The sequence below is a fragment of the Ylistrum balloti genome, unplaced genomic scaffold, assembly GCF_031769215.1.
Source record: "Ylistrum balloti isolate Yb309-2 unplaced genomic scaffold, AGI_CSIRO_Ybal_v1 Utg369660, whole genome shotgun sequence".
Taxonomy (NCBI): Eukaryota; Metazoa; Mollusca; class Bivalvia; order Pectinida; family Pectinidae; genus Ylistrum; species Ylistrum balloti.
This window is the reverse complement of record NW_026781911.1, coordinates 76627-92060: the sequence shown is the minus strand read 5'-3', so window position 1 is coordinate 92060 and position 15434 is coordinate 76627. Positions and strand designations below refer to the sequence as shown.

The following is a 15434-nucleotide window of genomic DNA, read 5'->3' as shown; positions in this document are numbered from 1 at the left end:
AGAAATCACATATTGGGACTTTCTACTTGTAATCACATATTGGGACCTTCTACTTGAACTAACATATTGAGACCTTTTACTGGTAATCATATATTGGGACCTTCCACTGGTAATCACATATTGGGACCTTCTACTCGTAAACACATATTGGGACCTTTTACTAGTAATCAAATATTGTGACCTATTGGTAATCACACATTAGGACCTTCTTAACAGGTAATCAGATATTGTGACCTATTGGTTATCACACATTAGGACCTTCTTAACAGGTAATCAGATATTGTGACCTATTGGTAATCACACTTTGGGACCTTCTTAACAGGTAATCAAAATATTGTGACCTATTGGTAATCACACATTGGAACCTTCTACTGGTAATCAAAATATTGTGACCTATTGGTAATCACACATTGGGACCTTCTACTGGTAATCTAAATATTGTGACCTATTGGTAATCACACATTGGGACCTTCTACTGGTAATCTAAATATTGTGACCTATTGGTAATCACACTTTGGCACCTTCTTAACAGGTAATCAAAATATTGTGACCTATTGGTAATCACTCATTGGGACCTTCTACTGGTAATCTAAATATTGTGACCTATTGGTAATCACACTTTGGGAACTTCTACTGGTAATCAAAATATTGTGACCTATTGGTAATCACATACTGGGAATTATTTACAGAAATTACAAACTGGCAAACTTTTACAGATAGTTGATACACAATTTAGCATGCTTTAAAAGTGGTTGTTAGACAGGTTCAACGACTTGGACCTTTCTACATGCTAATGAAACATTTGTAACTTTTGTATTCATTATGCCTCTGAACGTTCTACACATACACACTATTATGTTCCACAGGTTGTAATTTATATCATATAACCATCTTGTATCCTCTGACTGAATCCTATCATGATATTGCTACATTGTAATCTCACAGAGTGCATCCTCTGGCTTTTTACAGCTTTCCACTGTAAAAGTTTTAAAAAATTATCCATATTTGGAACTCCTACAAAGTCTCACATATTTGAAGACATTTCATCTTTGCAATATTAGGATCATTTAAAGTTTAAAGGATTCCATGGTTTTTCAAAAAATCTTAACTGAAGCCATTTTCCTTTTCTTACAATGGGATCATAGTTAAATAGTTAAGGTCATACCCCAGGTAACCTCTCAGATTTTCTACACTAGGAACACTTTGAAGAGTTTTTCTATAATGGGACCCTACAAATTACAATATCGTAACTGCTTGTCCTAATACCTGAGCAGTTTTTTCTATAAGTAAATTTTAATTTGACCTGGTAAAGGTGTTACTGTTGGATTGAGATTTTTCTTTCAGTAATTTTTTTAATGGTTATATAATTCATAAGGGATATTAAACATTGATTCAGTCTAAGTGTCATATAATCAAGGATAAGGTTATTTTGAGCTCTGGACTTTTTCAAAAATCTTATTCAGATGATTTGGCTGAGTAATAATGTGAGAAAAAATAGGAAGGGAAATAGAAAAAAAACCTAGGTCCTTTTAAGTTTTGCACATATTCAAAAAACAAAACAGGGTTTAAGAAACCAATATGTTCAGTGTATGTGTGTTTCAAAAAACCCACTATAGGGTTGTTGTACATCAATATTAACCATACCCAGTGATAGCTTTTTCTACATCAATGTTCAAAACAACCCAGTATAAGTTATTTTACTTAACTGATTCAGTATGACTTCTGACAAATCAGTGTGTAGGGTCATTTAAGATCATGTAATCCATATTAACAGTGAAGAACAAGGATTGGTAAAAAACACCAAGTCACACATCCAGTATTGGATCATCAACAATCAATCTAACGAATTTATCAGCTGAGGGAGCTGTAATTACCAGGCTGAGTTACTGTTAATTACCCCCACAGACAGTGTGATAGTCTGATCCAGTTACTTCTCTCTCCTACTTCTTATCTGATCATGTATCACAGCATTATGAAGGCTCTCTCTTCAACAGCCCACTGCTAATTGTTTACATTGGTGTGGCATGATGTGCCTCTGTTCATTAGGGGCATATGGATCTATTACACAAGCTTACTCCTACTTGTTTTCAATAATCATCTCAATGTTATCATAATCATCATCAACATTGCCATATTAAGCAAGATTTATCAAAATCCTAGAAAATATCACAGAAAGTAAGACAGTAATAAGAATTAAAGCATCCGTGTTCAATATGATACTTTTTTTTAATTTGAAAGTATCTGAATTTGAAAGTATATCTTATTCCTGACATATTTTTATGAAGCTTTCATCTTAAATGTATACAGACTACTTTCATTTCATACTAAGATCAGCGTTTATGTATTTCTTTAAAGAGAATCAACGGCAACACGAGTTTCAGCTCATTTTTAAACAATTTCCATCACACACACACTCTTGCACGTACCCGTGAACGACCTCAAACGATAAAATAATCGACTTTGGCAGACGACGGACATGCATGCACGTGCGTTGCACGTAAAAATGTCAAAGGCAGTTTGATAAAAGAAATCGATGATTTTTGAAGATTACATACATGTACGGTAGTTTAATTCCTTTGATGAAGCCACATACATACCGTTCGGAGAAATGAGATATCATCCTGCTCCGAGCCCCCTCCTTCTCCGGGGTCCGCCATGTTGTGTATGTGAAATTTTCACCGGTGTTGATGTAAGTCGGGTTTTCACTAGAAGGCTAACGTTTATTTGGGTCTTGGTGGGAGCAGCGCACTAGGCCTAACTGTCCTCCGATCTCGTCTAATCCTGGACATTCGTTAGCCGGGTATCATAACATGAGGAAACGAAATTGTCTGTCAGGTTCCGAGGGTCAGTTTGAGCAGCAGTGTTACGCTCATTTACATAGATTAAACGCCCATTGAACAAAATCTCACCGGCAAACTCATGGAATGGCAGATAGCAGTCACGCAGCTGCTGCATCAGAGGTGTGCTAAAAATAGACTACGCGCTACCGTTGGAAAAACTCCGTTCAGGTAGAGCGAGCACAACCGGCATTATAAGTATATCGTCGACTTGAAAATATTGTCTGTCGAGACAAGTTATTACACACAATTACGAGTGCTCTCTACACACCAACTCAAGAGATTTAATCAATTCGTCAAACCCAAGTTAAATATGAAATAACCATAAAGGGAAATATGTATCTAGTACTATTGGGCAACAAAAAGATGGTACAAAGCAATCGATAGATCTGCATGTCCACATGCAACAATTAGTCCATCATTTTTTTTTCAATTTCGTTTTGATGTTAAGTTTCCAAATCACTTTCTATTAACTAAGTAAGTCAGATCTGGTGCAGTTTTGTTATTTTTTTTTAAATTTGATATTTTTTCTGACCTTCGTTACAGTTTTGAACTCCATCACTAAAACCATACTGAAATTAAATCTGTTGTTTTGTCACCCTTTTAGATTTGTATCAAATTTCCATGTATAATCATTTTATCTTTATGTTTTGTAATTAAGTTTTCCCTACTCTGAGTTATAACCAAGAATTATTACTGCTGTAATTTCAACTATCAAACATCATAAGTGAAATATGTTCTTTTATCTAATCATGATTTCAATTTTTTCTTTCTCATCACTTTGTCCGTTTTCAATGCCATTCTGCTTTCAACTTGAACAAATATTTCACATCCTTTTCTGAAATTCATACAGTCATCTGTTTGATAACTCTGATATCTACAACAGAGGTATAACTATAGTTTGAAATTCTAGTTGTTAACCTTATTGAAAATTTATTTTTTTTTTTTTTCATCTTTTAGACTAAAGTATTTACCAGACTCACAATATCATATCCAGATGACAAATAAATCCATAGACAGGAAAAGAGATCCAGTTAGAAATATCTTTGGTCAATTTATATTAAATGACTCTGTTTTGTTTGCTGTAATAAGCATTCTTTGCTGAAGTATAAGTGTATGGACTCGCATGTTAAATGTCAATTGAGAACAGACTATTTGCCTCACTCTCTTCCACGAGTATGATATGCAACAGTGTTATATAGATAAACAACTGGCTGTGTATACATATATTTCTATGGTGACATAATACATCACTCCACAGGTGTAGATTCTGTCTTATCAAGTGTTTTATAGTACAACTCTGTAATTGATCAAACACAGCACAATTCTGGCCACTGTAAAAAAAATATAGCTAGGGTAGAGACATCAGGGATTTTTGTTGAAATTTATTGACATAACTATAATACTGGTAAACAACTATTTAAAGAAAATTTTTGTTTGATAATGATAACTCTCATTTTGATAGGTGATAGAGAGGAACATAACTATTCTTGTTACAAAATGTATTAGTTTTGTACAGCATTTAACATTGTACTATTGTTGAACAATTTTTTTACACATTTTAGCCCCCTGTCCTGATGAAGCCTCGAATAGAGGCGAAACTAGTAGACAATTAAGTAAGGTACCCACTAACTGGTGACACTTGTTCTTGTTGCGATTAATTCTCTAACGGTCTTATATTTAATATTTCGTTAATCGCCCTGCATACCTTTGATATCCAAGCTCAAGTGAAGAGGTCCATTGAAGAAACCACTTACCTGATATTGACTTTGGCTCTATTTACTTAATTAAATTGTTGAACAATGTAATATTTTTGTAACAAAATGTCTTATTGTTGTACAATGTGTGATTGAGCTGCTGAACATTACACTACTGTTATGTTGTTGTTATACAACACTAGCTTATTTGTAAATTATTGTTTTACATTGTGAGTGTTTTTAACAATACTGCATTGTGATACATGTTGATGTTGCACACATGCATTTTTGTGTCAGATCTGTCAATGATAATAGTATTAACATTTATCGAACTTGTCAGGTCTAACTTTGTCATATAAGCAGTTGTGAATATACCTGATTGGGAATGAGTCATCCTGGTAGTTTTCTATTTAATTGGACATGCAGCAACATGGCAGGGTAGGATTCACTATTACAGGATATGTGTCAATCTGACAGGATACAAGTCAAATTGGACATGAGTCACACTGGCAGCATAGGAGTCACTCTCAGGGGATGAGGGTCAACCTGATAGGACATGAGTCAATCTGACAGTATTGGAGTCAATCTGAGAGGAACAAGCCCATTTGAAATCACAGAAGTCCATCAGAGAGGATGGGAGGGGGGTGTCAGCCAACAGAGTCGGAGCCAATCTGACAGGATTAAAGTAAATCTGATAGGATAGGATAAGATAGCATAGCATAGCATAACCTAGCATAGCACTTATACATAGCATAGCATATTGCAGTCAATTTGACATGATTGAAGTCAATCTGATAAGATAGGGGTTAATCCAGTGGCACAGGAGTCGATAGGATAGGATACAAATTAATCGAAGTGGTTGAGAGTTGACCAGGTAGGGTAGGAGTCAATCTGATAAGATAGGAGCCAATCAAATAGTGTAGGAGTCAGCATGACAGGATAGGGGTCAACCTGGGGGAGGAGGAAAATGGCCAAAATACATACTGAAAAACCACCTGTAATCTAGAGAGCACTTATATTTGCCCCTAGTATATTAGGCAATGTAGTAAAACCGTACAGCTATGATTTTATTAATTTAGTGATATGAATAGAATCAGCCCTGTTATCCCGGACACTGGTCTGTGTACACAGAGTTACAACCAAGTCTTGTTATTACACAGATTTCAGTGTTTGTTTTTGCAAGAGTCTGACTACCTGCTAAACAGTCTGTGTAGTTATAGCTGTACTTGACTTTAACCTTTCAAATGCTCATTGATGCAAGTGATTGACATTACAAGGATGGTATTGATACAAACTTTCACCACTCTAAAGTTCCACAAAAGTCCTATGTTGCTCATTGATATTCATACCTTAACCAACTACGAGTAACAATAATGTTAACACTACATTAAAGGTAATCTTACTACGGATTGATCCTATTTGGGATGCTTGACTAGTTGGACTACAACAAGAAATCATCACCATTAAAGTGCTTATTTACAGGTAGGACACCTTGCGGAACTTTTGATTAGTGTACAACCTTACCTTATCTAGTGAAGCCATTTATAATAATTCTCTGAAAGTATGAAAATAAAACTGGCATTATTCATTATTTCACATTCTTTTAACAAAAATTATCTCATTGATTGTGCCAACCTTTTTAATGCTTGGTAAGTTTGCATTTTATGTTTTTTTGTCCCCTCACCCTATCGGGTGTAAAATGGGATTGTAAATTAGCTACTAGTGCTTGTACAATAAAAGATATGCATATTTTTCGTTTGAGAAAATTACTTAAGTACAACGACAATTTATGTTTAAAATTTTGTAACCCTGTCCCCCAACTCATAATACTGTTTGCCTTTTTGCTGTTTGTTTTTGGCATTGGAAATTTTAAACACAAAAATTGTCATGGTACTTTGGAGACCTTCTCATTGAAAAGTATGCATCTCACAAGTCCATTTTCCACCTGTATGCTTAAAATCCTTGTTTCGCCGAATAGGTTTACAAGGGACAAAGAAAACCATAACTCTACAAGGTTCTTCTGTTCATTGGATCATTGGATTGCTTGTAGTGTGTAGTAATTTCAATGTGTATATAAATCTAAGAAAATTTTTGTATATTACAAAAAACAGCGAGACCCAAATTTGATTTTTTGCTGTCTGATTTTCCATACATCCAGCCAGACCAGTGCAGTGAAAGCCTTTACAGCTCACCAACTTATCATTTCAAACCAGATGAACACAATCATTTCTTTTTCTGTAAAGGTCAGCCGGCTTATTTATGTACAGCAAGTCTGGAGTCAGTAAGAGGACACCATGTGGGACAGTTTTGCTTGTCTATCTTATGGCTTCAGCAGAAATGCAATAGTTAAGAATATCATGATGGTTGTCATTACCCAACACCCAACAACCCACAATAAAATGAAATTAAAACTTTATGCTGGTTCAAATCGATGGCAATAAAGAGATACTTGTTTCCATTCTGTACCATTTACACATACAAGTAGGAACTATTACAAATATAATTGTTTCTCTTCATTTCATTGTTTCAGATTTCAGCCTAATTAGGGTTTTTTTTCTCTTTTCAAAATACATGATTGCATTTTTGTCAATGATATCAAAGGCAGCATCAAACTTAGTGTAGCATAGAATGCAAGAGTATCCAACAATATCTGATAAAACCCGATATTAAAGTAGAGTAATACAGAGGAAAGGAAATCTGAAATCAATTCAGAAGTTCCATGTGTGATTTTGTTTTCATTCTATAAACAGACAAAAGCTGTAGAAACTGTGTTGGAAGTCATGTTAAAGATGAAAATATTGTATGTATGACAAGCTAAGAATGTTTGTTGTGACATTCACCATGGGTCTGTTTGTTAATGCTAAAAATAAATTGTTCGTCAGCAATTAGATAAACATGTACAGCATAAATTGGTACAGACCTACACATATCAATACAGGGCCTGAGAGGCTTAGTCAAAAGTCACCTGAAAATAAAATAAGATCAGCAGGTCTGCCTTATTTCAAACAAAAACAGCCCATGTTTCTAGTATTCTGAGCTGGAGAGCTACACTCATGATTACCAAGTTAGCATTTACTGTATAATTACATGCATTGAAAGCTTGCAATTTAGCGATTTTTCTTTGTGAATGTGGTACATAATGTTTTATAAATGTATTGAATTTGATTAAATATACATGAAGATACAGGAAATAGGAAGACTTGATTCACTTTGCCGACTTTGATACTTAGTTCCATTTTACATTTAAATTTATTTGTTTTGTTTGTAGTTTCTTCCTTTTTTTAGAAGTGCTCAACAATTTCAAAGGTACTGACTTTGTTTCTAAGGTCTGAGTGTTCCTCTTTATTTTGAATTCTTGCGTGCTTTCATGTTGTTCCAGTGAACTCTTATTGCAATAAGTATTTTTGATTGTGATCAGTAACAAAATGCAGATACACAAGGACCCATCAAAGTACACAGAATTACAGACAAAATACAGAGTGTAGATCTGGAAATTGATACAAATTGACTTACCAAGTTCATCTGAGAATGTTGTCCAGACTGCTGCATGGATACGTCTCTCCACCTTTGTGCTCCATAGACTTGTAATCAAACCTGATCACGCGATACGCTATAGCATTAAACCAAGGTGATCACTAGTATACAAAAGCAGGAAAAAAAAACTCATACTGGAGGTTGTTCTCTCTCTTCTTGGGAACAAGTGGATAAACATATGGTGCAGCTAAATTAAGACATCTGCTTGGCTATCAATATAGCTCAATACCTCTGACATTTACCAAATTATAGGATTCATTTGAGACTATTCAGACTCACAGCAAAGTAATGAGAACTGAACTTTCTAGGATGTGACAGAAACAATTTACCATCACAGAACCAGTAATTATTCTCATTTTAAACAGAGATGGATTAGTGACCTTGTACTGGAAAACATTTGATCAGTCCGCAAAGAATGCCTGTGTATCTTCTCACCGGTATACCAAACCTAAGGTTATTGTCAGATTGTCATACACTATGTGTACTTTGTCACCGTTTGATGTTTGAGTACCTAGAGTCATTCTGTAGTGACAATAAATGAAGACATCAATGTGACACACTTTCGAGCTTTACATGATCTTGCACATTCCTGTCTTCATTCAGGAATTAAACTGTACTAGCTCCTCGAAATTCTGGTGTTAGCATGTTGCAAGGCATGTTGATCACAAGGTCTTTAAAACTTTAGTCACAGGATTTACTCTAAGTATTGTCATGTTAAACTTCTACACCCAGATATGAAACCACTGCACCAATATTGTTGGTGAGTACATCAAAATTAACAGGCCAACAGGGCTCGTATCGCTTGCTGTTTCTTTGTTACCTGAGCCTCAGTGTCAAAAAGGAAGCTAGTCAGAAAGAAACAATGGCATGCAGGACTTTTACTTGGACAGAAATGTTAGAGGGTTTCAGTTGTACATTTTCTTTGAGACATTTTTAGGTCAAAAGTGATATATGAAAATCTAAAATCTTCTCCAGTTCCTAGAAATATACATTTAGCTCATGGAATATTGAGATCTTTCAAGCTTCTTTTAATAATGACATAAAATTGCTTTGAAGATTGCAAGGGTCAAATGAGTTGTAAACAACTTCTTCCAGAAACCAAGCATCTCTGGGTCATATATGCCATAAATCATGTTCCTATGAATGTTTATCCAATTGTACAAATGACTGACCTTGACTAACTTTCAAAGGTGACAAACTAACACAGGTTCAATGACCACCGAATTAAGGCTGTGGAACAAACCAACACGAGGCCAAAGATCACCAGATTAATGCTGTGTAACAAACCAATACAAGGCCAAAGATCACCAGATTAAGGTATTGTAATAAACCAACACAAGGCCAAAGATCACCAGATTAAGGCAATGTAAAAAACCAACACAAGGCCAAAAAGATCACCAGATTAAGGCAATGTAAAAAACCAACACAAGGCCAAAGATCACCAGATTAAGGCAGTGTAACAAACCAAAACAAGGCCAAAAAGATCACCAGATTAAGGCAGTGTAACAAACCAATAGAAGGCCAAAGATCACCAGATTAAGGCAGTGTAACAAACCAAAACAAGGCCAAAAAGATCACCAGATTAATGCAGTGTAACAAACCAAAACAAGGCCAAAAAGATCACCAGATTGAGGCAGTGTAACAAACCAATAGAAAGCCAAAGATCACCAGATTAAGGCTGTGTAACAAACCAAAACAAGGCCAAAAAGATCACCAGATTAAGGCAGTGTAACAAACCAATAGAAGGCCAAAGATCACCAGATGAAGGCTGTGTAACAAACCAAAACAAGGCCAAAAAGATCACCAGATTAAGGCAGTGTAACAAACCAATAGAAGGCCAAAGATCACCAGATTAAGGCTGTGTAACAAACCAATACAAGGCCAAAGATCACCAGATTAAGGCAGGGTGACAAACCAACACAAGGCAAAAGACCACCAGATTAAGGCAGTGTCACACACCAACACAAGGCAAAAAAATCACCAGATTAAGGCTGTGTAACACACCAATACAAGGCCAAAGATCACCAGATTAAGGCTGTGTAACAAACCAACACCAGGCCAAAGATCGCCAGATTAAGGCAGTGTAACAAACCAATACAAGGCCAAAGATCACCAGATTAAGGCAGTGTCACACACCAACACAAGGCAAAAAAATCACCAGATTAAGGCTGTGCAACAAACCAATACCAGGCAAAAGATCACCATATTAAGGCAGTGTAACAAACCAACACCAGGCCAAAGATCACCAGATTAAGGCAGTGTAACAAACCAACACAAGACCAAAGGTCACCAGATTAAGGCAGGGTGACAAACCAACACATCAACTGTCACAACCTATTAACCTTGCAGTTAAATGCACTACATGTTTCGTAAGAAATATTAAGCTTTACCTCAAAGTCGCAATGTATTAGAGTTATAGGTAGATTTCCACACATAAAGCTGCAATAATATCTTATTTGTCAGGAGTTCAAGGGAACCTTTTACAATTTTAATGGAGCTTACAAAAGCTGCTGGTATAAGACCTTCATTTTCCAGTCAGTGAGAACTATAACAACACAATACTAGCCAATTTATTTCATTGTGTTTCATTTTTCATGAGTTCCCCTGAGAAAGCAAGACAAATGTTCACAAACAGCAATTTTCATAAAATCAATGCCTACAGTACAAAACCATGTGTTTAAGTCTGGAGTAGACCACTATAAACATTTCAACATAACCCTATTTGAATTTCAAATCCAGAAAAAACTGACATTACATGGTAATCACAGTGGTCCCTCAAGTTTACAACTTTTGGATAATGGTCATTTCATGGGGACACATTTTAAACACACAGAGAGTAAGGGTACATGCAGTAAAAAGTGATACCCCTATGCTGTTTAATCATTGACATTGTTTTGGGTTATGTCTTGAAGTCATTTTAAAAGTTCACTTAGAAAGGCCATGAACATGCATGGATCCAGCATTTTGGGTAAGAGGAGAGCATGTTACCTAAACTGAAAATCTGTCATTCCTCCTTATTTTTTATTGTGTCCTATTCTGATTCTACCCCTTCCCCGGAGTTTGATTGTTTCGTATTTCTATATGCAAAGAGGTTAAGTCCCATGTATGGGGAAGATGGACAGATTGCCTTTGTCTGAGGCAAGGGGCATAGGATATCAGGACTGAAGAGGGTGGAAGCCCCCTAAAAGCTGGAAAGATAGCATGACTGGGCAAATAATTTCCTTTTTGTAAAGATAAATGCAGCTACGCCCCTGGAGGTCTGTCGTCCACCTAGTATAGCCTTCAAAACCTCTTATTGTTTTTTCTTAGGAAGAGCTCTACTGGTCATTCTCTTTCATGTATAAATTTCTCCCTGTTTGTAGCTGAGGAAGTTCAATTTAAAGATTGCACCATCAATAAGACAAAATTTGCCTTTGGAATTTTGACGGAAAAGGTTTCTTTTCTTGCTGCTATTCCGGAGAAGAAATGGAAGGATCATTTTTGTAAACTTTGTGTGTGTATACGTCAGCCTTCCTTTGTCCTAAGTGTTTCATTTTCATTCAAAAATATGGTTTTAAAAAAAGGAATGTGTATCTTAAATTTTGTCAAATTATCTTATCCAATTTCATAATATAGGTTTTTGTTAATGCTTTCTTATCCATGTTAAGTTTTGGTTGTGATTGAAAAGGTAATCTGCGACTGTACCTAGTGTGCTCTCGTATGGGTCTGCCAATGATGAAATATCAGATTAGGTGCTACATGTACTTTTTTACTGTATGCTGAGAACTTTTCATTGTATTTTATATAACTGTTGTTATCAGGCCAATAAATATTAGCTCACAAGCTGTACCACATTCATTAATCACATTTAGAGCAGTATGGAAGAAAATTAGATTTTATGATTATAAACACACAAATGGATAAAGGGTGAATATGTGAGTGGGCCATGGATGAAATGTGAACAAAACTTGGCAACAGGTGAAGCATGAATATGTGACTGAATCATGAATAAAGGGTTAAAAAAAACTAGGCAATAGGTGAAAGGTGAATGAGTGATTTGGGAACAGATGAAAAATGGATTTGTGATGGAGCGATATATAATGAGTGAATGTGACAGGGCAATAGGTGCAGTGTTAATATGTGACTAAATCATGGAAAAAGGGCCAAAAAGACTGGGCTATATGTAAAATGTGACTATGTGACAGGGAAATAGGTGCAGTGTTAATGTGTGACTTAGCCATGGACTAAGGGTGAAAAAGACTGGGCTAGAAGTAAAATGTGAATATGTGACTGGGGAACTGATGAAGAATGGATATGTGACAAAGCAATAGATAAAGGGTGGATATGTAACAAGGCAACAGGTAAAGGGTGAATATATGACTATGGAACAGATGAAGAATAAATATGTGACTAAGTGACAGATGACGGGTGAATATATGACTGGGCTACATATGAATAATGAAAATGTGACTGGGCAAGGTATGAAGGGTGAAAATGTGACTGGGCAAGGTATGAAGGGTGAAAATGTGACTGGGCAAGGTATGAAGGGTGAAAATGTGATTGGGCAAGGTATGAAGGGTGAAAATTTGACTGGGTACCAGGTGGAGTGTGAATATGTGACTAATTTAATGATGGAAGAGTAAATATGTGACTAGGTGACATTTGTTTGGTAGGTTTATCACCTCATGAAATAGCCAGGGTCATTTTGTGGCAAGGTCTCTTTGTACTAGCTGAAGGCTAACTCACTGGACAACATACAGGATGCCCATCAAATGCTTTCAAGTGCAATTCGGGTGTAAAGTATCTTGCCCAAGTACATAACCATGACAACACAGACCAGTCCATATTTCTGCTTCCTGAGAAGGAATCATGCACCACTGGGTGACAACTAAAGGGTGGTCATCTACATTGTAGATAGGATATGGATGTAGAAAAAAGAGGCTCATCTGACTATAAAGACATATAAAAGAGGCAAAATAGGTCTAAAATATATGCTCAACTACTCTTCAGCTTACATAGAAGACATTGTTGGTTCATCTAGACATTTTCTGAAAACTTGAAATCATATTCTTTATACATGCACTAAACAATTGCCATTATCTCGCACATATTACTTGTTGAAAAAGCAAGCTACAGGCCCAGACCCTTGGCCCTTTGGATATTGAGAAGAAGTTGCTTAAGCATTTCATCACGTTTAACCACTATGACCTTGAAAAATTTTTCAATATCAGCACCCTAGTCCTTGACGTTATTGAGAAGAAATCATTTACTTATTTTAACACATTTGATAACTGACCTTAAAAGTTGTTCAATGTCATTCATATAAACAAAGTTGGTAGTCCTTCATCTTAGCATGCTACAGACCTAATATCATCATCCTTGGTCATTTGGTTATTGAGAAGAAGTCATTTAAAGTTTTTCATACATTTGATACCTGTGACCTTGAAAGTGCGTCAATGTTGCTCAAATTAACAAAGTTAGTAATTCTTCATCTTAGCATGCTATAGGCCTTATATCACCATCCTTGATGTTTTTGGGTTATTGAGCAAAAAATTATAACAATTTAACATATTTGATCCTGTGACCTTTCGAGTGGATCAAGGTCAATTCTATTAACTAGGGATTGAATCAACTTTGTAACTTTAAGAAATGATTCCCCTCTCTCCATGATGTTTTAGACTAAACTTGGTTGAAATCCATTCAAGCATTAAAAAAGAAGTAGCATTTTGAAGCAAAATATTGTCTAATTTCTCCTTTCGGATGCCACAGCCCCAATTCACTAGGTGTCAAATCAACTTTCTGAAGATCAGAAATGATTCTCCACTATCAATTATGTTTCAGAAATCCATTCAAGTATTAAAAATAAGGTGTGTTTTAAACAAAATACAGATGTATTGACTATTTTCCCCTTTTGGGGACCCACCCAAAAGTCCTTAGGGGTCGATCAAATAAACTTTCTGAATTTAAGAATTGATGATCCCCACTCTCAATGATGTTTCAGACCAAATTGGTTGATATCCATTTAAGCATTAAAAAGGAGTATTGTTTTGAAGCAAAATATTATCATATTTTCCCTTTTGGGGACCCACCCAGAAGTCCCTAGGTGTCGAATCAAATGTCAGAATGTAGGAAATAATTGCCTTCCCTTATTGATGAATCAGGCCAAAAGTTATTGAAATCCAATCTGGCAGAAAGGAGGAGTAGGTTTTTAAATCTAATTTCAGCACCTCCCCCTTCAAGGCCCCATCCCTAGACCTCTAGGGGATGAAGCAAACTGGATGTCAAAATACAAATTTGTCCCAGCCATCTCTCAGAAAATTTCTTTTTGGTAATTTTTTTTTCTACATGACTAATCCTAATAAAAACTGGCCACAATACACCTCTCAGCTAGAGAAACTTCTTTAGCTCGATCAGTAAGACTAATAAGCTAGAAATTCCAGCATAGCTAGTACCAAATGGAAGTATTGAAATAATGACCTCTGTTGCATGATCCTCTTCAAACCAATATATGGAAGTAAATACATATGTATTAAAATATAGTTCCATATCAACAGATACTTCAATAGATTTTTCATATTATTGGATCACAGCTGGCTGCATACTTTTTATCTCCTACAAACATATGTTCTGAATCAAAGAATCTGAAGTTACATTACAACATGAAGTCCTAGTGAGATATCATAGTGGTGCTAGTGTAATTTCACCACTATATCACACATTTGTAACCACAGATTGTTGGAAATAATTCCCTACTTGATGACTTTGTAAAAGATCGGTTCTAACAAGACGACAACATGGTCAGCCTACATAGTCAAAAATAATTACTCTAAATATATTTTTGTGGGACATTTAAAGTATGATGAATTTTAAAGCATGCTGGTCAAACATCAGGAATCTTAAGATCCTAGGAAGTGTTTTACCATTTATAAACAAAGTTTGAGTCTGTGCTTCAAGTTGACTCTAACCTAACACAAGTAAGTATATGTTTGTGTTCAAATCAACACAATGAGTGATTTAAAGCTTTTAACCTATTTGACTTATGTGATCTTAAAAGTAGGTCAGGGACATTTATTTGAGGAAACAACTGGCCAATATCTGGATTCAGGTGATGGATGCTGCACTACACCTTATTTTTTGCCATGTGAGCTATGAATTTGAGACAGTCCATTGTCAGCTCTCTCTACTAGTGTAGGAAATGTTAAAAAACAGGTTGACACCAAGATTAAAGTTACAATATTTTTCTCATTGTCTTCACTCTTCATAACTTAAAAAAAGTTGGTTTTGTTTTTAGTAACTATGATGTCCATACTGATACTGAAACTTTACTAACTTTTTTGAGAACAGCTGATAAAATTTTCATAACAAATCCTATTTTTTTCACCTGGCA

The 15434-nt window shown here is 35.6% G+C and overlaps 1 protein-coding gene across 1 annotated transcript in view; it reads right to left on the bottom strand.

Moving 5' to 3' along the window:
- Positions 1 to 2672, bottom strand: part of LOC132558522 (ryanodine receptor 2-like) — a 157435-nt gene extending 154763 nt beyond the window's left edge. Inside the window, 1 exon segment of the mRNA XM_060223095.1 lies at positions 2598 to 2672. Within this exon segment, the coding sequence (XP_060079078.1) occupies positions 2598 to 2657 (60 nt within the window). The 5' untranslated portion in view covers positions 2658 to 2672.
- Between the last annotated feature and the right edge of the window lie 12762 nt (positions 2673 to 15434).